The sequence below is a fragment of the Parambassis ranga genome, chromosome 8 (assembly GCF_900634625.1).
Source record: "Parambassis ranga chromosome 8, fParRan2.1, whole genome shotgun sequence".
NCBI classification, from domain to species: domain Eukaryota; kingdom Metazoa; phylum Chordata; class Actinopteri; family Ambassidae; genus Parambassis; species Parambassis ranga.
In genome coordinates this window covers 17,964,107-17,988,300 of record NC_041029.1, presented here as the reverse complement: position 1 = coordinate 17,988,300, position 24,194 = coordinate 17,964,107, and the positions used below count along the sequence as shown (strand labels likewise).

Here is a 24,194-nt window from a genome sequence, read left to right as displayed (position 1 = left end):
TAAAGTTTTTTTCAGGGATATGGATCAGCATAAACTAATGTAAACACTGTGCTACACAACACACAGGGGGAGAGCCGCACAAAGGCATCAGGGTAAATAGGTCAGTGACCTAGAATAGCACTGCATAGCTGCTGTCAGTAGTGCAGTAACATTGAAGCCCCAGCATTGTTGGTGATGGGGCTTGTTGTTATGAGGGTGCACGACTCGCTTATGTTTTGGCAACACCCTTTCTAATGATGCTGCATGCGTGACATGCACGAAAACAGGATCTGTTTACAGTCTAATCTGAACTGATGGTTCACAATATGGAAGGAGTGAAAGGCAGGTATGACAATGGATAATCAGTGTGCCTGGGTTACATCAGCATGAGCATGAAGACGCTGTAAAATCACGACAAACAGTTGTGAGGTAGAGGTCACACATTGCTAGTGTTTTATTGGGCAGTTACATACGTGCATTAGGTCAAATAGAAATCTGACCATTAGTAATGGCAGCAGACATGGAGCACCCACCGACAGAACACACGCCTCCATTCCATGTCCACACCTCTGCATCCAGCTGTCCCATCCAATGTTAAAGACATTCAAAAACCACATATGAGTAGCCAAAGACTTGAGGAATACATGTTGAAATCAGGACTTAAGTTCCATAGAAGCACAATATTTTCTGTTACAGATCCAAAGATACGTGACAGCTGCTTCGGTTCCCTTTTTAAAGGAGGCCCTGTGACATTTTTTAGTAATTGTTTATGTTCATACTGCAAAGGTATTAAACCATATTAAACCAACTGAATACACACATACGGCATTAAAGAAAATTAAAGCTTTTCTCTTCCTAAAATACTTTTAAATATTTATTCAAATTGATTACAAAATCATGTCTTAGTGTCGTCCACGTTAACAAATGTTCAACTCTGGGGGAAAGCCTGTACTGACGACAGATAGTTCGTCATGTCTGATGCATAATATGCTTTTACAACTTGGGTGAAGCCTCTGATTAACAAGGCTTCTGAGAGAATAAAAAACAAAAAAAACAAAAACAGCTGGAATAAAGAGAACGGATTCCCTTTGCCTCATTACATGTGCAAACCAACGACAAAATCCAGTCAGAGCAGCTTCTCTAAAAGCTGATGACTGATGAATGAAAACACACACAGAAGGAAAATAGTTCTTTGACTGCACAAATCAAAGACAACTGTACAACGTGTTTGTGTGCGGCATGCTTCAGCTTCAACCATTAAAAGATAAAGGGGAGAAATGTGTTTTTTTCCTGCATGAACTATAAAAATATAATCAGGGGATCCAATTATACATAAACCTTTCTGATTTCTAGACAGCAGTCGAGCCAATACATTTTAAACTAGATACAGAAACGGGCATCTCTGTATGTTGAGGTATATGGATTAAATAGTAAGTGAGGATTTGCCTATGTGAATACATCTTTTACAACAAAGCCTTATTGTAAACTACATGTGTTATCCTTTAGTTGATCCGAATGCTAGTGCCTGTAGTCATACTGTTACCTTAAATGCCATTTCTATGTAATGTCTAATATTATACTGAATGTTTGCATCAAGTTTGACAGTTCACCCACCTCTATGCAAGCAAGCGCTGCATCTACAGTTAGAAAAGTTATGTGCAAAGTGAAGTCATTCTAAAGGTCATCTCCCGTTCCCTACAAAAATAGTAACCATCTTGTAAACACAGGACAAAATACACATTTTGCTTCAAAGTGCACAGACATTAATATAGCAGGAGAAGGAAAATGCTCATAATTCCATGTGTATAACTCCAGACCTGTTTGACGTCGACGGTTAAACAGGAGTTGGTCATTAAAGCCTTCCAATCAACACGTCGGCGTGTCCTCGGACTGGACAGAAACACAGTCGCAGTGCAGACCGTTCGCCGTTAATATTCTTTGGAATGTCTTGTCAACAGTTATTAAAGAAGTGTAGTTGTTTTTGTAGGAAAACTTCAATGGGCATGTTCCTTCCACTGAGCTATGTGACATATATTTAAGCCTACCTAGTACATTTTAGTTTTTTTCTTTGAAATCCCTTTGGTTAGAGGAATGCTGGCACACACAGCTTAATCAATATTAGATGTGATTTTGCTATTATATTCCTCATTAGCAAAATTAGCCTGCTAGCATCTACAGTGCTTTTCGGCAAACCGGGTAAAAAAAAAAGTGTTGTTGCCATTCTACACATATCTCAGTATTAAAACTCCACAGTGGAGTTCTTGCAGAAATCAAAAAAATAGATATAGCAGAAAAAAACATAAATGCATAAATTACCAATTAGTTGTAGTAGAATGACTTCATATAACTCTAAATATATATGCATCCATACCGACTCAATGCACAGACCTGCAGCGTATTAAGCCCATTGATCTCGCAGTAATATACCACATTTTAAAACCACACGAGACAAGTTCGGTTGTCTTCCTTTGGTGGAGTGTTACAGATGAGATACAGGGCTGCAAGTAGTACATCCCACATTAACAGATTAATACATCCATATACTGTAAAGTACAATGCAACACTGTGGTGTGCAAACAATTCTGTTGGACCTCTATAGGTTAGAGCGACACTGAGGCGAGAGAACAACAAGTAGATGGAATGCACTTGCTACACCACTGCCACTCAGCAATAAAAGGGAATAGAAAGACTGTTTGGGTGGGTGGAAACACTGAGGGCAAAGACCTTTAGATGCTCCAGAGAGATACAAAGATTCTCTGAGAGCAATCTACAAGGCAAAGAGGGCATCTTCCGTCCGCTCAGCCTTCTTATGGGAGCCACTGGGGGCACGAGCAGGGTGTGCAGGGTTAGCTCCGGGGGGAGACGGCAGAGAGTCTGCAGCCTTAGCTCGCTCCTCCAGGAACTTATCAAACTCTGAAACAAACAAATTGATTTGTCAGAAACATGGAGGGTTGAAGGTCAATCTTGTGTCTGCAGTAAGAACAAGGCTGACACATATTTGTGCAAACAGACCATTATGTGTTTGTGATAGTACCTTCACTGGTCACCCCTTCCTCAGCAGGATCACCTTTCTATTAAAAGAGAGTCATAAGTTAAAGTATACTTCTGGCAGAAAGCATCAATAATTCAGCAGTTTAAAAAGACAGAAATACACCTCGGTGCATTGTCAGAAACACACAGTCAGTAGAGTTTACACAAACTGAGACAAATCTTCATAAAGTGGCCCCAAGTAGACACAACAAAGACCCTTCTCGAGGCACCTCCACAACCTCCACATGCACCAGTTAAGAAAGATCACTGACACTTTTCAATTATCAGTAGCAGTGTGTTAGCAGAGTCAGGCCTCATTGTGACTCTTGTCAGGTGGAATAAATTAGGTTACAGTGAATGAAAGGGACAACAAGAAAAACTCAAATCAAATGTTTGTAGTTGAGATGGATGAATTTTAAAAAATGTGGGGAGAAGAGAGAGAAAGAAATCAGAAAAAAGATGTAAATCAAGGTAAAGAAGTCTCACCAAGTCAGTACAGAGCCACTCCTCTATGTCATCCATGACAGAGGACTGCGATACAGGGATCTATGGAGCAAAGCCATGGACAAACCGAGGGGCGACACAACAGAAAGACACCCAGACCCCAACAACAAAAACGTAAGTTCACACACACAAAAAGTCACCATGGGAATCAGCAGAGGCTCAGGGACTAAAATGATCAAAATAAAACTTATAAAAAAGGTGAAGATCTGTTCAAAAGACACACTCAGCCTCTGCCTCTGTGCTGTGATGGTGTTATCGTGTGCAGCGATCTGCTACTCAGCAGTCTGTGTGAGAACAGGGGTACCTGGTTTTGTGTATTCTTCTCATTAGTTCCGTAGTGCTGACATGGCTTAACAGCTGCCGACTAATGTCACAGCAGCGTTAATTATTCTACATCATTAGTTAATTAGCAAATTGCTTGAACGTGATTAAGAGATTGATTGGATGGGAAAAGCTGAAAGCACAGGGACAGGGCAATCCCACGGCACACACACACACACACACACACCACAGAGGGCGAGCATGGTGCATGGTGTGCAGTGACTGAGATGGTGAAAGCCATGTCACAGTGGGAGGAGTCTGAGGTGTGTTTGTTTTAATCACAGAGACTAACGAGCGTGTGGTTTGAATTTCTCTGGGAAACAAGTCTGTCCCGATATCACAGGTAATTACAGAAGTCAAAAACCTTTTCCTGAGGCCCATGTTACACTGGTGGGGTTTCCTTGTGTATCTAGTGAAGGAGTGTATTAAAAAGACAGGACGTAGCAGTGGGGCAGTGAAAGCCATTCACCAAGGGAGGAGAAAATAACACATGCAGTTGTATGAACAGGAGAAATAAATGCAGGAAAGACGTCTGTCCCTATGATTGCCTCCTAGCAATAACACCACCTTGAATATAGTGAGATATGTGACATCAAAACATCATAACATCAACATAACTTTAGCAAACATGACACTTATTTCCAGGTTAGAGTGTGAGGTTATTAATTAGGCTACCGGTGAGATCCACAGACCAAAATGAGACTATTATACTCTCCACTACACAGCAGGCATTTATGTTTTTATTCTAGGATATGTGTTGTTTAACACTGATTACTGCTGTTATTTTATTTTGCTGCATAGCGGGAGCACAGTGACGGTTAAAGAGATGATGGAGCTGATCCTACTGATCCATCCGTGAAGGTGAGCGTCAGTAATAAGTACAGTGTTTAGTGCTCATTCCTACACAATACAATAGAGCTGGGCAATATGGATAAAGTCATTTCATATGACTGCAGGAGTTTTGGAAATACCAGACAGGGGTGCAGTCTTCTGCCCAATGATACGGTGGCTCTGGGTGAGAAGGAGAAATCTCTACAGCCAGTATCCGAAAAATCTCAGCTGCTATGATGCTTTATGATATTGCCCAAGACTAGAGTACAACCTCTGTACGATGAATGGAGGCAGATGTTCTTAGGAGGATAAACTTAGTAGGAACAGTGACGTGAAGTTAAAAACTGAGGAGATGTTTATGAGAATGTTGGACGAAGGTGATGGCGGACACGAGGGGAAGGGTAGGAGGACACACTGTGGATACAGTCCTCACCATTCCTTGGGTAATAAGCCAGCTGTCTATGGGCAGCTCCTGATCTGCTGGATTATCATCCCCTTTTACCCTCAGCTGAATCAACAACAGAATAACACCTTACACAAGAGAAGAAAGGCCCCACCACCACATAGCACACACAGTGCAGAGAGAGAGACAGAGAAGAAGTCAAATGTGCAAGAGACGGCCGTCATTGAAAGGAGGAAAAACAAAAAGAGGCCATAAAGATGTAAATGAGGGAAAACAAAGGAACAGACTCTAACCTCTGTCAACTTAAAGTACTGTAGAGGATAACTAACAGGTCTATGTGTAATCATGTGTGAGTGGGCTTGTGTACATGGTCTCAGAATCATCTGTGTACCTAGTGATAACCAGGCCAGAACATTGCAACGTGTGCTCAGAGACAATGATCGTGAATCTAGAGTTAACGTTTCTGTGAGAACTGAGAAAAGGGAACAGAACCCACATGATAAAACTGCTGAGACCTGGCCACATACAGAACATGCTGATTACTCTCATGGACACCATGCATGCTCAATGTTTTAGATATAAAACTAGTACAAGTCATCACATTTCTGTTGCAGTGCACTGAGAACACATGTTATATACAGCACAGCTCTATTTACTGTAAGGTTCATTAATGCTTCCATGTACTTACCCCTCCTGTATTTTGTTGTCTAACATCCAAAGCAGATGCCAGGCTACCCAAAGCCTGCGGTTCTTCATATTTTACACTGTGCACGAAAACAAAACATGTACATAAGACACACTCCTTATGTGCATAAAGTCTATAAACATGACATAAATAATACATGAGATAAACGGTAGAGTGTTTTATTTTAAGTTTTAAGTGTAATCTGGGCCTCTGTGACCAGCAACACTGATTTTCTAAATACCATTTTTTGGCATATCTTCAGGCTCCAGCTATCACATGGTGCAGACCGCACACAACACTCATCCTTTTGCAATTTGTCCAAACAGAAACTGTTTCTCCAAAAGGGCAAAGTACCCTGTTCCCATTATAAGGTAGCTTAAACAGGTTCTGCAGTAAGAAGCAAAAAAGCTGACGAAGACTTTTGGAAAGCTCGTCTCCCTAACTCTTACTCCCATCACTTCTGCCATAAAGTGCTAACTTGGTGTAGAAGGAAAGAAGTTCTCGGCAGATTAAATACCAGATTACCTCCATTTGAATATGAATTCAAATCATCGAGAAAAGGCAGAATCAGCAAGTGTATCAAACAAGAGACAGCGGAAACAAAACACTTCAAGTATAGAAATTTGTTACCCTCTATATATAAACACAATCCAAGAAACTAAATGAAGCCTAGACCTACTTCTTGCGTTGTTCAGCCAGAGAGCTGCTCCTGGTCTGAGCAAACATGTCAAAGTCATCCTGGTTTGGGCCCGACAGAGTCGACAGGGTGCTGCTTACGTTGTTAGAACCTACATCTGAAGTGAGAAGAGGCAGAACAGATGGAAGGGCAAGAAGACGAAAATGAGAGATTGTTGATTGCACTGAAAGCCTACCTGTACCTGTACTATACAAAAAAAGAGTGCTAATATCTAAGCTCGAGTCTTCAGTGTACAGACATTCTAGCAATAAATAAAAAATATTATCATCACATTAGCAGCTGCCTTTATTCATTTAAAAGTATATTTCTGCTGAAAAACAGATCTGTCTTCTTCTTACCCAGACCAGCTAGTGCAGTGGATAAGGAAGGTGTGTCAGGGTTGTGGGCTGGGGATGCTGTAGCCCCTGTGGCAGTGGATTTAGGTGGAGGGCTGGATGTGATCCTAGGTGTGACCACAGCAGGAGAGCCTGGGCCCAGGTCTATCAGGTTGTCCTCAGCCTCACTCAACATCTTTGAAAAGGCATAGAGAGAAGAACAAAGGTGCTGAGTAGAGGTCATCTCTCAGGAAGAAACACTTTGTAGCTTAGAGACGTTCTACAGGACTGACCGCACAGTCTGAGGCCACATTGCAGGTTTGAGGGTTGAACATACAGCTGCATGAGTTTACAGATAAGGGACAAACAAAGCCACTAAAAGAGGGGAAGGAATAACATGTATCTAATGTAACATAGCGGTATTGATGTTGCTACGTCATATGCATGTATTAGCTCCATACAGCACAGACGTATTAACATTCATCAGTCTGTTCATCCCAGCACACTGGCTCAGATTGAACATGATACTGGTGTCATACTTGCCTCCATCAGCTAGCCACAACACAAACAGACAGAGCAAACAGAAAGATCAACAAAATGCAAACACAAACAGCTATGTGGGATGTAGTGAGAGATGTCCCAGTCTGCTGGCAAGTAGCTGATACTGGCAAATGTGCACTGTAAATATCAGGCAGAAAGCACTTCGCTCATTACAGCTTCTACAAAGCTTAAACTGCATCACGGGTTAATGCTGCGGTGGACTGTGAGTGCTATCAAAGCTGGTAACATCTCTCATAGCATCATCAATGTCAAGACTGATTGCCAAAGATGTAAAACTGAAAACAAGAAATAAAAAGTCTGGGTGTTTCTGCTGATGGTACTTACCCCGCTGTTCTGAGTGGCTCTGCCTGTTCTGTACCGCTCATACCTGCAAGCAACATGAGAAAATCCTTTAAAGAGAGGTTCAAATGCTTACACACCATCCATCATTCATCATCAAAAAAAGATGATGAAAGAGCCGTGATAGTCGTTAAATTCTGTTTGTGTGTGTTTTCTCTGCACTTGAATCCATTTCAACATTTTCCTCAAACATGATTTTCATTTTTTGACATCGCGCCTTGTCTTTAGACGAGACCTTGATCGAACAAACCTCTCATATCGAAGGAAAATGTTGTTGAGGTCATCATTGACGTGCAGCAGCTCCTCTGTCACCTCCTCGTTAGAGACTCGTGAAATCAGCTCCACCACTCTCTGCTGCATGGCCCGGCATGTTCTGTTCAGCTCCTGAATGGACGGGCACAACAACACAAAGATCAAAGATAAGACACAAGGCACACAAATAGACAAAGAAAAATACTGTGTATCAACTAGCAACTCAATCAACCACGGATAGACAATATTATTGTGCTCAAGTATGAATTAAATTTGTGATTTTCTTTCTGTGTCAGTCAGAAAAGGACCAAAATATCAGAGAAGCACAGTAACTATTACGACTGGCACCGGGTCCCAGCATGGAGCCATACCTGAGAGGATCTGGCCTTAAGAGATTAAACTTTCAGCTTCATTGCCAAGGTCCAGCGATTTTAGTGGCTCTTGTTATTGTGTGGGTGTGAAAACTGAACATATCACTCCCCCTGGTGGCTGCACAAAACTACAGCACCTTACATTTTAGATGCTATGTTGGAAAGTGAGTATGATGGAGGTTGTTAGTATTCTCGTTATTGTCATATTTAATGTTAGGACAGACACAACATCAGCATCCAACCTGCAGGAGTTCTAGGTCAGAAGCCTCTTCCTGGCCAGGGACCATTTCAGTTAGCATTTCTGACATGACTTTGATGTTTCCTCTCACAACGTCCAGCTCACTGCGCAGTCGGGCAATCTGAAAACACACAAGGTCAAAGGCTGCTCAAACACCTCCAGGCTATTTACTGTCATGATATAACAAGTTATTTCCATCCATCGGAGGATGCTGTGGAGGCCACCTCACCTGTTCAGGAGTTGCTATGATGGGGCTGGGAACAAGAGAGGCCTGCGTGGCGGAGGCAGTGGGGGTGGTGGCAGGTTTAGGTGTCCCAACAGCAGGTGAGGTTGGGGCGAGGTACTTGATCATGGCTGGGTCGACCTCTGGCGTACCCTGGAAGAAAGAAGTGAATCTACAGGACACTGAGCGGCGCAGACAGAATGGGTTTGTTTTATTTTCCTTACTCTCTGTGGTGTGTGAATGGGAGACAGCGCATCCAGGTCTGCCATTGGAAACTCAATGCCTTTCCTCTTCAGTTCCTCATAAATATGGACCACCCCGGTCAGGTCAGGGCTACTCCTGAAGGCATCAGCCCAGGCCTGTCAAAACACACAAAGACATCCACATCTCCTCCAATTCAACCCTATAAATATTTCATGTACAGTAGGAAGAGACACCTGTTGGATGAGGTGACCTCAAGTAACCAGACAACAGCATCCAAGGATAAAGCCTGTGCTTCATATGACGCCTACCTGACTTCCCACAAACAACCACTCATGTCCTCTACAACATTTATAGAGCTGATTGTGTTACAGCTCTAGTGCGGTGTTAAAGAACAATGTACTTAAGCACAAGTGCAAGTGTGGCGGCAGAAATAGCTCGATGCAGCACCTGTACGAGAGACAGCACTTTGTCCTGGACGATAGTTGGAGGATTCGTTTTGGGAGAGATGATTTTGACCAGAACACCATCGATAAAATCTCTGTTCGCCACCTGGACGTGAAACCTGTGACCACAGTTCTTCACACACGTCTCCAACACCTGAAGAAGAAGAAGAAGGATTAAACTGATGCAGGAAAATGACTGTGTGTGAAGCTGTGCCACATTTCTAACATTATGAGCTTTTTACCGTCAGTGCAAGCATAACTTCTCTGTAGTTCTTGTTGCTGCTCAGTCGCTTCTTCAGTGCCCGCATAGCATCTTTAGGCCTTTAGGGAAAAAACACAACAGGAAGGTTACAGCAGCACACAGTGCCCCTGCTGGTTGTGACGCTTATATCATTAGGTTTGTTGGAATAAAGGCTTTTCGGTGCCATAATGACAGATGTGACTCTGTGTCTGTAGCTGCTTGACTGACACAGAGAGGTACCCGTACACCATCTGTCTCTCTTTTCTTTCTGCAGGGTGACAGGTCTTCTCCAAGATCAAAGCTGTCCATGCAGTCTAAGTTCAGCACGGCTCTCTCTGCCTAACCTCTCCCAGCTCTTCACTGATGAATGTCTCAACTGAGACATAACAAGCTTTATCAAGTCCTTCATGGGGTGTGGTACATCTACGTGAGAAGAAAGTGAGCTGAAACCGAAAATATGAAGACAGAGCATAAAGTCTGATAGAATAAATGAAGCCTGTTAGGTGAATATAATATTATCTAGTGCGTTTTTTGTTACAGTTTGTTATTGGGTTGTGCATTTGTTTCAATACGAGGGAGCAGAGACCGACGTGGGTAAGACAACTTCTCACAAAAGTTGTTTTCAGCTGCAGAATCTCCAACTCTGGGGTTAACCGGACATTGTCTGTCTTGCTAAACACAATAAATACCGTGTTCTGTGAAGCTGAACTCCCTCTAACTCACTCTGTGCTGCTGTGTGTGCATGGTTGAGGTAACAGAGAGGGCTCCACGTTGCATGTCAAGACAATGAGTGTCTGTAGGCAAGAAGAATGTGAAAAGCAGAGGAAAGGGGGAGAACAGTGAAACAGAAGTCTGTGGACTCAGATTTTTGTGATCAGGTGGTTTTGTGGTTCGAATGTTGGTATTATTTCACTGTAGGAGGCTAGTAGACCATTTCGATTCATTCAATCATTCAATTTGATTCATTCAGTGACACCTAATGAAAACAAAAGGCTTTGTTTAACGTTGGCAATGAACAGCCGTCAGTGTATTATTTGCTGGAGTCACTCCGCCAGCCAGTGTGTGAAAAACAATCAAAGTTCTATTACAAACCGCTGTGGGACCAGAGGAGAAAAAAACTCCCCCACTAATCCTACAAATGCGATAAAGCAAATTATATCAGAGTAATAGTGAATTTCATCATGGTACAGCAGCTTACCCTTCGTCCGTTTCATTTATGATATCGCAGATCTCCATGTTGAGGGTCCAGTCCTCGTTCTGTAGGCCTCCGTCTGTGGCCCTCTCTGGAGGAAAACACAAAGAGTTTAACCACAGCTTTAATTAACATTGTACCTCTTTGGGGCTCTGCTGCTCTGTTTCTGTGTACGACAAAGGGTCAAATTAACTAAATAAGCCTTTGTAATTTGGACCTGTGATGAATGAAGCCACGCAGAGAGAAGAAGAGAAAGTCTATGACAATGCAGACTGGTTCTAACATTCCACTAATGTTCAATTTAGTTTTAATAGGCGACCTACTGGTCCATTCAGCCAGTCACATGGAAGCATGACACTGCACTTCAGCTGGACTCTCCCTGTCAGCGTCCATCCTAATAGCATTTGTCTAAAGGCAGAAAATATGTGACCCAGACTGTAAGAGGCTGCAGTGATGGGCTGCCACTGCAGGCTTGCCCAGGCCAAGCACCTCTCACTGAGCCTCTCAACTTCCTAATGACAACGCATCCACGGAGCAACCTGCGTCCTGTTAGAGGGGGGGGGGGGGGGGGGGGGGGGGGGGGCAAGTTCTGTATACAGACACACTTAGCTATAACATTAAACAGGCTTAATATGACTGTCAACCTGACAAGCATTTTACAATCACTGCTGTGTCTGGCTTCTGGGTATTAGACTATACAGCATATAACAAGAGTTTGAAAGACTTAACCAGCTACTTTCCCAAGGATATCCCATGTAATCTCCTCAAGGGGATTGTCATGTCGAGGCAGGGCAGAGCTCGAGTGGCAGAGGAGGGAACAAACTAGGGAAAAATCCACTATATACAGTTTGCTAGAAGGACGATGGACATTCAAAATGATGCTAATGGATTTAAAAGTCTACTGAGAGCATTCATTGATAGTTTTACATCCCTCCCCAAGCCCCCCCACCCATCCTCGGTCCTGGGAATTGACACCACACTAGCGAAGCCAGTCGATCACATGGCTTCAACACCAACAGTGGCAAGCTGTGCCATGCACTTGCCAACAAAGGCACAAAGTCCCTCTCTCCACGACGTAGGCTTCTAAAACTCATGTATCCTCTGCTCCCACATTTAGTCCACTTGTTTGTTATTTGTTGGCCTTTTTTGGCACACAATTAATACAGTTCTTTGTTGGTGTGTAAGTTGACCCTCTGCAGGGGTGAACAGACCACTTCCACAGACCGCATGCTGTACAGCACTGCACGCTGCAGCAACTCAACCACAGAGATGCGGCTGGAGATTCAGCATCTCTGTTACATGGGGATATTCAGGATGTGCTGCATGCCACGTAATGCATGACCAACAATCTGGACAATCTGGAAAACTGCATTCCTCCAAACTGTTTGTCCCCAGTTGCATCATTGAGTTTGAATTGCATTCTTTACTGCAAGTTCAGCCAACTAGAAAGTCACTTTAGTTTATTGCAGTGTGATTGAAAAACATCCAAATGCAGAATAATCTGTTTATGTTTGTAGGTTTACAACATAAAGAGTGATGAGAGAGACAAATTGAAGCTTTTTGCAAATGTTAAAGGAAAATGTCGAACTCTTATGATCCAGTAGTAGACGTAGGCCACATGCTGGTTCTTCTCATCTGCAGGGTGTAATAACACTTACAGTACAGAACCGAGCAGACTGGGCAACTATCGTTAGGGAACTAACAGGGACCAGGGAAGTTAGCTAGGACGCTCCTAGCCACCTGACACCACTGCCTGTAACGGTTCCCCAATGTACCAGCTTTGAGTAGACTGGAAAAATGTGGAGTTACTTTGGGGAATAAGTTAAGATAAGTTAGCTTTGCTAGCTGAAAGCTCATTCCAAGTACATGACGTTTGCTACGATGCTGTCCGCTAGCTCGCTATTAACACTGGTGCTACCGTTGATCCGTGTAGCCCTTAGCTGTTAGCCCGTTTATCTAATCCACTACAGTGAAAGACCGGCATGTCTCTAGTGAATAATGTTAAAGTCTAACGTACCAATACATTGGCCCACGGGAGTGCTGTACGGGTTTCCGAGTAAGAACTCCATTTTGACAACAAACAATCCGCTCGGGAATGACAGAGGCTGGGGCCCAGGGGCGGCGTTAACAGGCCACGCCCACCAACGCATTCTATTGGACGAGCTAAACAGAATGTTCGAGATGTATGGTTGGAATTACTGTCAATCATAGTTATCAACTCAAGCTATGTTCAAAAGACATTAGCACAGTTCCCGTTTTACAACGTCCCTGTTTAAACAGTAAAGATGAATCATTAGATCATATTTGATATTTAAATATGTCTTTTTACTGATATTCAGGTCACAATAGGTTCATTTACTTGTCATAGTTTGACATGCTGTTTACGATTTTGATGATTTTGAGTTGACTTTGCCACCAAACTGAACTATGTCACAGAAAGTCAATGATTAGAAGCAACAGGAAGGAGAAGCAGAAGCTAACTGCTAACCTTTAAACACAAAACCAGCACAAACTGTGTGCAGTGATTAAACCGTGCAGTGCATGTACGGAGCGACCGGAAGTGACGTAGCAAGTGGCTGTTGCTTGGTAACCGTAAACAAGGTAAGCGGTGAATTTATCAAGGTACCACAGACAGAAGTGGTGCATCTGCACAAGATCCAACCCTCAGACTGTTTGTTTGTGTTTTTATTATTATCTCCTCTTCTTCTTTATTCAGTGAAGCGCCCCCTGCTGCCGGCTCCACCAGCAGCAACATGTCCACTGTAATAACTAGGAATATGCTGCAGAAAGCTATCAGCGAGCAAGTGAAACAACCACAGTCCACAGTGAAGGAGACCGACTTTGATCAAGTTCTTCAGCTGCGCCTGGAATACAGAAGTGAGAGATAAACAAACACACCTGAAGCCTGCTCACTGTCATACGAATGTGAGTTGACCTGATAGATTTGATTCATTAACAGACATCCAGACCATTGAACACTTGTGGGACTTCTTGTCTTTGAGCCGGCTTGAGTTGAACAACAATGACATAAAGAAGATTCAGGGCCTGGACTACCTGGTTAATCTGACATGGCTCAGTAAGCTGAAACCTTGTTTCTTCTTATAATTATGATATAATTAAGGTATCATCTTGTGCTACCACCTGTGTCATTCTGAATGTGTCTTTCAGATCTCTCATTCAACAAGATCAGGAAAATTGAGGGTTTGGAGTTTTTGGTGAAGCTTCAAGTGCTGAATTTGTCCAACAACAGAATATCTGTGCTTGAAAACATGGACACTCTTGAGAACCTCACGCATTTCATGATCTCTAACAACCTCCTGAGGCGGCTGGACAACGTGAGAATTATGTTTTGAGAAATCATTTAATGTAAAGTCAAATATTTACCTAACACAAATCTGATGTGTTTCAAAGGTTCTGTGCCTCAAGCAGTTTAAGAACCTAGTCACAGTGACGCTCGGTGGAAATCCATTCCGTCAGGAGGAGGATTACAAACACTTTGTTGCTGCCTTTGTTCCAAACCTGACCTACCTGGACTTCAGACCACTGGATGAGGACACGGTGAGTTTAAACAATGCTGCTGCTTCTTCTTTAAAACAGTTTGTTTTGATATCGTCCTTATAAAAAGCTACTGAACTGTTTATGTGCAGAGAAAGGAAGCATCTGCCAGATATTTCCATGAACTGCAGAAAATAGAATCTGAAGAGGTGGAGAAGCAGAAAAAAGACAGAACTCAAGAAGACCAAGAAGCTGAACTGCAACTACACAAAGTAACACAACGCTCACAGTTCTTTGGTGCAGCTGTTGAAGCAGATGTGTCAGTGTGGTTCTGCTCTGCTTCTTACAGGATGCATTCGTGGAACTCCTCAACGGGTCTCATCTGTTTACCAGCATGTTCAAGGGTGATCCAGAGGCAGCGACACTTCACAGTGTCCCAGGAGTGGCTACGCTGCTTCACACATATCCTTGGTTGACCTGTGTTCCCGATCTGTGTGTGTATTAATAATATCCTAGAAGACATTTCCTTGACCTTATTTTTTACATTTAAGCAGCAGATGGAGGAGCTGTGCATGCAGCTGTTTTCAAAGGGCCTGTCCGAACACGAACAAAGAGAGGCGGCGGTGAGTTCGTTCTTCAGTGGACAGAACAAGGCCGTGGAAGACTATCAGCAGAAAGCCTCCAAAACACGGAGACATTTTGATCGGCGATACAGCGAGGTACGTTCCGTGCTCATGTAAATACACAACATGGATGAATCCGGTGTGAGCGAGGCTCTCCCTGCTCTTTTACAGTGGATAGGAGAGTTTGTGAAGTTAACAGACCCAAACTCACTCAAGGTCAGGATTCAGCAATGTAATGAGGAAATCAACCAGTTCCATCAAAACCTTCTGACCCTGGAGTTTCAGCTGGTCAGCACGCTGGAGGTATGTGCATGTGTGCGGACACCTTCTGCACTGTGTATTAATGGCTTCTGAAACCAGTTACAGTGCTGCACATGGTCCCACTACTTAGCGCCATCTCCATAGCAACAGTTGGTTCTATATAGCAATGGTCTGTTATTCAGAAATATCAGACTGAAAACTAGAAAAGCATTTCCTGAAGAAAATGCAAGTGTGATTGCTGCAGCTGAAGCATGGCTTTGACGTGAAGGATTGCTCTGACCTGCTGGAGAATCAGAGCGATTCTGAGCTTTGTACGCCTCTGTGTGTCAGCCTGTCACCATGGTAACAGCAGAGGAGACCTCAAAAACCACTCCAACTTTGAGAACCTGGCGTGCGGAAACGATTCGGAATTAGAAAATTCTGAATACAGGTTTGATAGAGCAGCATCTAATGAGCGTTTTAAGACACATACAACATTTGGCAGATGACCCTTGTTGAAGGGCTCTCTCATAGACTCCCATGTTAAAAATGACACTGAAATTGCTTAATATTTGAAAAATTATAATTTTTTGAAAAGAACTTACTTGAGTTGTTGACTCAGAATGTCCTCTGTGAGATGAACATTTTGATAGTTGAATGGCTGAAATCGGTCAATGTATGATGAAGATACGCTGCAACAAAAAACATACGGAAGAAGAAGAAGAAGAAGAAGAAAGAGGGTGAAGAACAAGAGTTGGATTGCCTAGCAGCAATCAAACTAATAATATGACATATATTAAAAAAGCAGCCATCATATATCCACTGTACAGCAGACTTACACAAATACAGACAATATAATGGAGACAGGACACTCAGACTCATGATGCTGTGTCTGTATAAGCATCACATTTAGTAAGAAATCAAATGCTGTCAGTGCTGTAGCACTCTATCAATAGTTCAGTAGCAGGCAATGAATTACTTTGCTCCTACATGTCAGCTTCTTGGATACTGTGCTGTGCTAGTGTCTCATTTACCTGCAGTAATATTTGTTTCAGGCTAACATCAAAGCGTTTGACACCCTCATCTCAGACACGGTCGGCAACTTCAGTGAAACAGCTCAAGGAATATATCCTTTCTGACTGCGTCAAACAGGAGTGTGTTTATCCTGGGTGGCTGCTTCCCTGTTTCGGCTCCGTATACTGTTTATAATTCCTTGACTCATTCCTACATTTGTCCAGTGTCGGGACCTGGAGAATAGTTATAATCAGAAGGTGCAGGCCGTTGCTGTTGAAATTCTGGAAGACGTAGCGGCGGACAGTCTGCCTGAGGACATGCAGACAGAGGACATCATGATGGTCAGTGTCATCAGATGTTTGATTAATAGTCTTTCTTTGCATTCATTTCTTTTTCTGTGTGTAGCTGTTTTCAGACAAACACCAAGTGATGGATGCACTGACCCACGGTCATGATAACCACCTGCTGAAGATCAACGACCGAGAGACTGAGCTGGTCACACGTCTCAGCGCTTGGCAAGGGAACCTCATGAAGGAGGTAAAGACCTAAAGTTATATTAGAAGAAACACTGCAGAACATTTAATATGGACGGCCCACAGTCCTGTTTAATGATCGTCTTTATGGGTATGTGCAGATTCGAGACAACGAACTGAAGCGTAACCGCATCAACATCAAGGACATCAACAGATACACAGACTACTTGAAGGAGCGACTGGAGAAACTGTCATGTGAAACAGTTCCCCAAAAATATGTAAGAATGTTTCTGACTTGATATCATTTCTGTATTTGTATGTATCCATCCATCCATTTTTTTAACCGCTCATCCAGGGCCGGGTTGCGGGGGCAGCAGTCTAAGTAGGGACACCCAGACTTCCCTCCCACCAGACACCTCCTCCAGCTGCTCTGGGGGGACCCCGAGGCGTTCCCAGGCCAAGAGACATATTTCTCTCTATTTGTATGTATATGGAATTAAAAGGAAAAAAGCCTCTGCTTCCTGCTGTGTAGTTTCCTGGTATATTTCTGCAGACTGCTGCAAATTAACTATCATTAAATAATCAATCAATTCATGTAAATGCAATTTAAACTGTCAATGAGTAGAAACTTTGTGTGTGGACCTGGGATGCATTACACACGACTACTGTTGTTGTTGTTGTGTTTCCCAGTTTGGCCTCAAGATGGCACTGTTTTATCTCCAGTACTAGACTTTGCTGCTGCAACATGAGGTCTTAACTTGACAACAAACAGAAGCTTTCAGGAGGAGTTATATTTCCCTGAGTGGGACAAAGACTCGGCACATCCGTCTCAAATGTAACTGTCAGTACCTACACCCAGCCCCTGGAGGTGTGGATGAAGCATGGCGGCAGGTTGGCGGCCCTCATTGAGCAAATGGAACGCCAAGGTTTGGATGCTTCTTCATTGTGAGCTTCTGATTTAACCCTGCGAGCACCGACGTGCATTCTAACATTCATTTGTGCTCTGGGATTTCACCTCTGACTTCTTCCCATAAGTATCCCGATAAATCAGCGCTGCCCCTCTGGGACTGAGGCTCACAGGCTTCTGATGGGCTCTTCCTGTCTCTGCTATGTAAAGCTGCGGTCTGGATGCTGATTTCTTCTCTGATTTTTGTTTCATCTTGCATCTGTAAGGGAAATAATGGGATTAAACTGTATAAGAATAAGAAAACAGCTGCAAATGTCTAAAAACAGTCAACATGCACCTGGCAGGAAGTTGCTTTCCTTGGAGGGGCGTCCTAACGTTGTGGGAATGGGCCAAAGTCTGAAGGGTTGCACTCATATCTACGACCTATTTATCTTTTTTTCCAGACTGTCTGGGGTTGGATTTTGCGCGACCTGCTGCTGTGTCCCATCTGACTGTAAGATGCTGAGATTAGGAAGTTTTGCACAAAGACAAACAAACAGTTTTGAAGTAGCGTTGACAACCCGGCCATTCAGTGCGAATTCTTTTAAGTCTCATATTCACTGACCATTGTGTTCGGTTTCCTTCCTCCTGCTTCACTTTTCAATGCCAGCAAAAAAAAGGGTTCCGACTACTGATGGTTCCGATCTGTTCAACATGTCACAGCTCTGCAGCTTCTCCCCACGTCTGCAAGAGAGGAAGACTTCACAGATCAGACCTTTAGCATAAAGTCCAAACTGACGCCACCACTTCAGAACAAGCTCTTGAAGCCTCTGCTTGTTGTAGGTCAGCTGCAGGTTTCACGTCTGCTTGTTGTTATTACCTTTGTTTTGGTCTCTGCTGTTAAACAGAATTCATGAACGTGTTCCTCAGGAAACTGTCGAGGAACGGAACTGTTTCCATAAACGCCATCATTAGCTGGACTAAGTGTTTACATGCAAGTTAGGGGTCATAGAAAACTCTCGGGACAATGTGGACAAAGATCGTCCTCATACAAACTTGTCATGCATGAAAATTGATTAACCCCTTAACTTAAAAGAAAAGTGGTCTGATTTCATTAAATTGGGTTGATTTTTAATGAACCTTGACCTTTAACCCCTCATCAGATCTCTGTTCACGTGTTTATGTAAAATTAGGAAAAATAAATAATAACTCCCCCGGCTCGTCTCCAACTTTGCTAAAAAGATCCAGATGTTTTAAATCTGTAGCACAACGTCTCCACATGACCTCTGCACGGCAGATCTGCTCAGTGCCCCGACTGATGCCGGTGTGATAAACGGAGCGGGGCCACTTAGCAGCCATTTTACAGTCTGGTGCTTTTAAGGTTTTGAGTGTGAGTGAGTGTGGTTTTTTTTGTCTTTAAAAATGTTTTGTCTGGATGCAAATGCCAGCTTCTGGCAGGCAGTTCTTCTTCAATTGAATGAAAGTGATGAGCTGGTTTGGTGCCAAATCCAGCCGGACACAAAAACTTTTTGGTTTTTAAAATGCAGATAAATGTAAATACACACAGTAACTGTGGTCTATGTCCAAGATGTTGACCATCAGATCCACAACGCTGAGCTTCGAAGCCCCGTTTTTAAAGAGCCAGCTTTCAGTGCCAGCAGCTCTGCTTTGTTACTCACATCCTGTCACTGCCTTTCTTAAACAAGTGCAAACCACAGAACAAAGTGAAGACTGTAACAGAAACACTTCGGTCCACGTCTCAGGCGGAGCAGCGAAGGTTCAGCTTCACCCAGGGACACACACACACACAATTACTGAACCTTAGAGGCACTCACATCCCTGCCTGTTCCCATGAAGTGTGTAAAGTGGAGGGAGGCTCCCCTTACATTGCTGGTCTGGTTTCAATTTCCTCCCTCCTGTACAAACATTTGAAAGAGCCTCCACATGTGTGTGTGTAACACTGCTTTCAGTGAAAACACATTTATTTGAAATAGAAACACAAACATATTTATCAAAAATGTAAAACAGCTAAAAAAAAGACACAAACATCAGTCAGATGTTCAGTAGTCCCAGCCTCCAGCCCCACGTCAAAGAGCGCCCCCACTGTGGATGGTCAGTGCATTCATTTACACACCACTGGCTGTACAGTGTAGGTTACATCACAGTTTACATCACAGTGCATCATCAGTAAGAAGCTCAAGATAAGCAGGAGTCAAACCATGTTTGGATAGATGAAGGTTGTTTAAGTATGGCAGACTGGAATGCAGCCCTGTACTAGTTAGTATGATGTGGAAGTCGTGTGTCCTCAGCACAGTAACAGATAAATGTGACTGAGCTCTGACAAACTCAGCTAACGGTCTTCAGAGATTCAGGAACAACCAGATGGTTGAAGGTAGGAGAGGAGATTTTAAAACTCAGTGAGAGTCAGCCAGATTTAAAAAGTAAACACGCGCCCCTTTTCTCTCGGAGCTCACCCCGAAGCCACGCCTCCAACCACATGGACGGTCTGTGACTTCGGCCATCATGCACGTACCTCTCTGGTGCACGCAGAGCAGGAAGAGAGTGACAACCAGCCAATACTCCTACAGGGTCTTCTGAAGAGAAGTTACGCTAATTTAACAAAAAGTGCATCAGAATGAAGTCTCCCCCCCGACCTTTAACGATTTTAAAATGTGTCAGATGTGACCAACAGGGTCGAAGCACAAACACGCTTGTGCTTGTGCTTACTTCAGGCAGTTGCAGTGTGCATTCAAAGTGACAAAAAATGGAGCTTAGCCAATCAAACACAAGCTTGCAAACGCCCCTCCAGTCAGCTGTGATAAAAGCATTTCTTTTGATTTATATAAAACTACTGTAAACTGCACAAATGAGTGGATACATTTCAAATGACACACAGATATTAAACCAAAAAAAGCAAATGATCATATTTCCCAAAGAGCAGCGTCTATACACACATTCACACAAGCGTCTTCATATGATGATAAATAAGCAGGAGCACATCTGAGTTCTTCAGAGCTTGGAAGCTGTTTACCTAACTGTGTACAGTAAATCAATTCCAGTCCTCGAACCTCATGACTCCCCCGAAGCCGTGGTACGTGAAGGGTTCCAGCACGGGGCTGCAGGTGTCCTGAGCAAGGCAGGCCATCCTGTTGTTCTCACAACTGTCCTCTGCACCTGGGCTGAAGTAAACGGAGTCTGCAGAGTGAATGGATGGGTCCTTGTCAAAGTAGTTGTGGGGCCGCAGGAGGACGCCACCGCCGTTGCCCACGGTTACGGTGTTGGGGATGTCCTCGGCGTGAGGGATATGGAGGAAACCTGCCGTCACCCAGGCAACCAGGTCCTGCAGACACACCGCGCAGCCTCTTTCAGCAAAAACATGCAACTTAAAATGATTGTTCCACACATTACTCACCTCGTCTTCGATGCTTTCGTTGTCTTCAATGTATTTGCTGAAGTCGACAGCTGGATCCCACATGTTGTTTTGGGAGTAGAGGCTGCTGCTGGTCTGCTCTGAGTCCTTATGCTTGGTGATGGCGACCTTGTACCTGCAGACAGACAGCAGAGGTGCAGAGAGTCACAGCTTTGAATGTTGGAATAGATCCATGTGAATTAGAAAAGAAAGCGCTTTATTAAAGAATCTCCATCATTTTATTAAGAACAAACATCTGCATAGAAACATAAACAAACCCCCCTGGCTCGTCCTCTCATTGTTACCTACTCGCCGTACTATTGTACTGATTTATTTTTGTATCTTTTTCCCGTCCTACCTGGCCCAGGACATGGACCTCTCCTCGGCCTGGTTCTCCGGGAGGTGGTCCCCGGCAAAGCTGTACACCTGCAGCCTGTAGGAGCGCTGGTGGCCCCATCGGTTGGTCTTGTTACTGGCAACGTGGAGGTAGCGAGGGGTCTTGGTGTCGTAACGCAGGGCAGCATCCTTTTAGAGTCACGACAGACATTTGTCCCCAGGTTAGAATTTAAATGTTACAAACGGCATCATTAGAAATAAAAAAAAAAATAATAATAACTTATATAGCGCTTTTCTAGGACACTCAGAGACGCTTTACAGATGCATTATTCATTCAAGTGCCTTGCCTAAGCACACACGACAATGTCTAGGGCAGAGCTGGGATTGAACTGCCAACCTTCCGATTATTGGACAACCCTGCTCTACCACTGAGAGACTGCTGCCCAAAGGAATTCCTCCTCAGGACACACTACACTGCTTGAAGACAGTGATGTATTTCTCAAAGATCATTCAGTTTACAGAGCAGACATCTGTACAGAGGTGTGGAAACATATCGAGTGGTGAGAATAAAGACTGAAATGGACCTTTTCTGTTTTGAGCTGCTTCTCCACAAGGCGCGGAACCATGGAGTAGTGATCAGGCATCCAAGGCAGGGACACGTTAACGAACTCCATGTCTTTGGTCTGGAATACATTCTTCACACCTGCAGAAGCAGTGATGCAGAAATGTTTGGTTAGACACATGTGAATGTTTCAGTGGATCAGGTGTTCATTAAACGGCTGGATGACCGAGGAGTCCAAGACAGTGATGCAACAAAACACCAAGAAGATGTCGTCCAGCAGAGGGCGCTCTTAACATTTACCTACAACATCCAGGTCAACCTTGAAGTTAATGAAGTGTGTGTGGATGTTTCCCAGCACGTTTTCTGCTACCTGGTGTCCAAATCCACGGCTACCGTGCACCATGTAAGAGGAGGAGATGTAGCCGGTGGCGTGCACTTTGGCTTCTATCGAACCGCTCTGGTAGAAGATGAAGTCCCACATGTAGTCATAGTTCCCGATGGCCGTGATGGTTCTGAACACCAGGGCGCTGTTCGCCATCCCTCCGTAACTGTGGTGGAAAAAGTCCGAGAAGTGCCTCCGCAGAGGCTGGCCCATGTTGTGCTCAAAGACGCAGATTGAATTCCTAAACCGGACAGGGACCGGGACATCGATGTACCGGTATGTGTCCACGTAGGCGGCCTCATATGGGCAGTCCACGCCGCGCACCAGTTCGTGTGCAAAGCGCCCTATCCCGATGCTGGAGTCCAGAAACTTGGTGATAATCATGCCCGGTGTCACCGAGCCGTACACAGACATGGCTTCCTGCACGCTCAGCTCATAGACGATCCTCTCACCTTTAAACCGCACATCGAACACTCTCATGCCCGTGAGAGAGCTCAGCCCGAAGGCGAAGCTCCAGTCCAGGTACAGCACGTGGTTGTTCCGGACGCTGAAGCGCTTCCCCTCTGCGTAAAACTGCTGCGGCCCGATCTGCAGGGGCTTGTTGGTGGGTTTCAGAGACCCATAGTCTGGGGACGGTTTGTAAACTATTTTGTTAACAGAACCCTCGTCGTATTCCTGCTGGAGGTCTTCCGTGCTGTTGAAGTATCTGCCGTTGTAAAGCAGCCTCTCCACTCTCCACTCGGATTCGTTTACGCTCTCGTGATTGACCAGCACCTCGAAGCCCACCGGGTGGATGTACATGCCACTCATATCCCTGAAGAAAGACACCCACGTCTTCCTGTCTCCTGACCGGACTCCGCGGGGCATCTGCTCGAACGCGTTGAGCTTCTCCGGACCCACGTTGAAGCTCTCCTTCAGCAGCTTCTCTAACTTGGAGAAGACTTCTGTCAGCAGGAAGTTGAAGAGCAGCGCGTATTCACCCACAGTGACCAAACGCGCGTTGATGGGCAGCTCCATCTGGTACCTCTCCACGGTGACATCTCTGTGATATGTCGGGTTGGGAAGCGGTCCAACTACGTACTCTTTAATGTAGCCTTTGGTTCCGTAGAAGACCACCACCGTCGCCTCTCTCACCGGCTTGGGACCCTTCGCGTCTAAGTAAGCCAGCGCCTCCGCTTTTTTGGGAAGAGAGAGGTTTATTAAGAAGAGGAAGTTCTGTGATGGCTTGGTGACCTGGTTGGTGGATATGTCCAAGTCTTTCTCGTTCAGCATGTACTGCTGGACCTGCACATACTCCTCGTGCGTGAGGTCAGCGAATACGAGGCTGCGCTCGTCGTGGTCTCCTCTCAGCGGGTGGACGCGATGAGAAGAGCATTTGGTCGCCCTGTTGGAGTTGACGCAGATCAAGACGATGTTGAGAATGAAGGAGACGAGGACAAAAAGAATGAACACCCATTTCACCAGAGAGTTCATCCTCCGCTCTACCAGTACGCACGGGCAGGGAGAAGAGGCACGGTTCAGTGAGGAGGGATCGCTCATATAACTCTGGGAAGTGGAGGCGCGCCCCTTATAGGCTTCCTCCTTCCCACCCCCTCTCTGCGTGATTCCACAAAACCTCATTTCCCTCCCAAATTCTTGGAAAGAGCACTTATGGAACTGCTTTAAGACTTTTACGCACAGTTTGCGCATTTTACGCACGACGTTCAATCGTTTATTAATCTTTAAATGACAGAAGCGATTTTCTGTGCAGCATAACCAAGACACAATCATTTACAAGTCAAAGGAAAAGAAAAAATAAACACAAAAAAATGTGTGTTGGCCATTGTCTCATGTATTATGTCAATTAATCAATCAGAAGACAATGAGACTGCTGCTGTGATTTGCTGTGGCTTGACACATTCTGGCAGTGATCATTGAACTGTTTGTCTCTAACTTCCCCTTCATGA

General features: G+C 44.3%; 3 protein-coding genes across 5 annotated transcripts; 1 reads left to right on the top strand and 2 right to left on the bottom strand.

Moving 5' to 3' along the window:
- Positions 1–404: 404 nt before the first annotated feature.
- tom1l2a (target of myb1 like 2 membrane trafficking protein a) lies at positions 405–12,946 on the bottom strand. 3 transcript variants are annotated; one of them, XM_028411599.1, is made up of 16 exons: positions 12,846–12,946; positions 10,835–10,919; positions 9,638–9,716; positions 9,400–9,549; positions 8,973–9,107; positions 8,755–8,901; positions 8,530–8,646; positions 7,915–8,048; positions 7,650–7,692; positions 6,789–6,960; positions 6,433–6,547; positions 5,757–5,832; positions 5,099–5,173; positions 3,496–3,555; positions 3,014–3,050; positions 405–2,892 (listed from the first exon to the last, which is right to left on the bottom strand). In XM_028411599.1, the coding sequence occupies exons 1-16, from the start codon at positions 12,895–12,897 to the stop codon at positions 2,747–2,749; spliced, it is 1,623 nt and encodes a 540-aa protein (XP_028267400.1). In that variant the 5' UTR covers positions 12,898–12,946; the 3' UTR covers positions 405–2,746. The 3 variants fall into 3 exon arrangements, with proteins under 3 accessions (XP_028267400.1, XP_028267398.1, XP_028267399.1); XM_028411597.1 differs by lacking the exon at positions 5,099–5,173; XM_028411598.1 differs by lacking the exons at positions 3,496–3,555; positions 5,099–5,173.
- A 659-nt stretch (positions 12,947–13,605) lies between these two features.
- On the top strand, positions 13,606–17,071 carry drc3 (dynein regulatory complex subunit 3). The gene is made up of 13 exons (XM_028412612.1): positions 13,606–13,705; positions 13,788–13,904; positions 13,997–14,163; positions 14,240–14,386; positions 14,476–14,595; positions 14,673–14,785; positions 14,868–15,042; positions 15,118–15,249; positions 16,242–16,312; positions 16,415–16,541; positions 16,606–16,737; positions 16,835–16,951; positions 17,029–17,071. The coding sequence occupies exons 1-13, from the start codon at positions 13,606–13,608 to the stop codon at positions 17,053–17,055; spliced, it is 1,545 nt and encodes a 514-aa protein (XP_028268413.1). The 3' UTR covers positions 17,056–17,071.
- A 3,044-nt stretch (positions 17,072–20,115) lies between these two features.
- On the bottom strand, positions 20,116–23,883 carry aoc2 (amine oxidase copper containing 2). The gene is made up of 5 exons (XM_028412832.1): positions 22,167–23,883; positions 21,889–22,007; positions 21,327–21,493; positions 20,972–21,104; positions 20,116–20,899 (listed from the first exon to the last, which is right to left on the bottom strand). The coding sequence occupies exons 1-5, from the start codon at positions 23,866–23,868 to the stop codon at positions 20,609–20,611; spliced, it is 2,412 nt and encodes an 803-aa protein (XP_028268633.1). The 5' UTR covers positions 23,869–23,883; the 3' UTR covers positions 20,116–20,608.
- Positions 23,884–24,194: the final 311 nt, after the last annotated feature.

What these genes read in the sequence shown, in the direction of transcription:
- tom1l2a (XM_028411599.1), bottom strand. Translation starts at nt 12,897, where the DNA reads ATGGAGTTCTTACTCGGAAACCCGTACAGCACTCCCGTGGGCCAATGT. An exon ending in GAGCCACTCAGAACAGCGGG is followed by an intron (nt 6,961 to 7,649) that starts GTAAGTACCATC and finishes GCCTTTTCAAAG; the next exon opens with ATGTTGAGTGAGGCTGAGGA. An exon ending in GACAACAAAATACAGGAGGG is followed by an intron (nt 5,174 to 5,756) that starts GTAAGTACATGG and finishes TTGTTGATTCAG; the next exon opens with CTGAGGGTAAAAGGGGATGA.
- drc3 (XM_028412612.1), top strand. Translation starts at nt 13,606, where the DNA reads ATGCTGCAGAAAGCTATCAGCGAGCAAGTGAAACAACCACAGTCCACA. An exon ending in AGTGAAACAGCTCAAGGAAT is followed by an intron (nt 16,313 to 16,414) that starts ATATCCTTTCTG and finishes ACTCATTCCTAC; the next exon opens with ATTTGTCCAGTGTCGGGACC. An exon ending in AGACAGAGGACATCATGATG is followed by an intron (nt 16,542 to 16,605) that starts GTCAGTGTCATC and finishes TTCTGTGTGTAG; the next exon opens with CTGTTTTCAGACAAACACCA.
- aoc2 (XM_028412832.1), bottom strand. Translation starts at nt 23,868, where the DNA reads ATGAGGTTTTGTGGAATCACGCAGAGAGGGGGTGGGAAGGAGGAAGCC. An exon ending in GGTTGACCTGGATGTTGTAG is followed by an intron (nt 22,008 to 22,166) that starts GTAAATGTTAAG and finishes CTGCTTCTGCAG; the next exon opens with GTGTGAAGAATGTATTCCAG. An exon ending in AGGTCCATGTCCTGGGCCAG is followed by an intron (nt 21,105 to 21,326) that starts GTAGGACGGGAA and finishes GTCTGTCTGCAG; the next exon opens with GTACAAGGTCGCCATCACCA.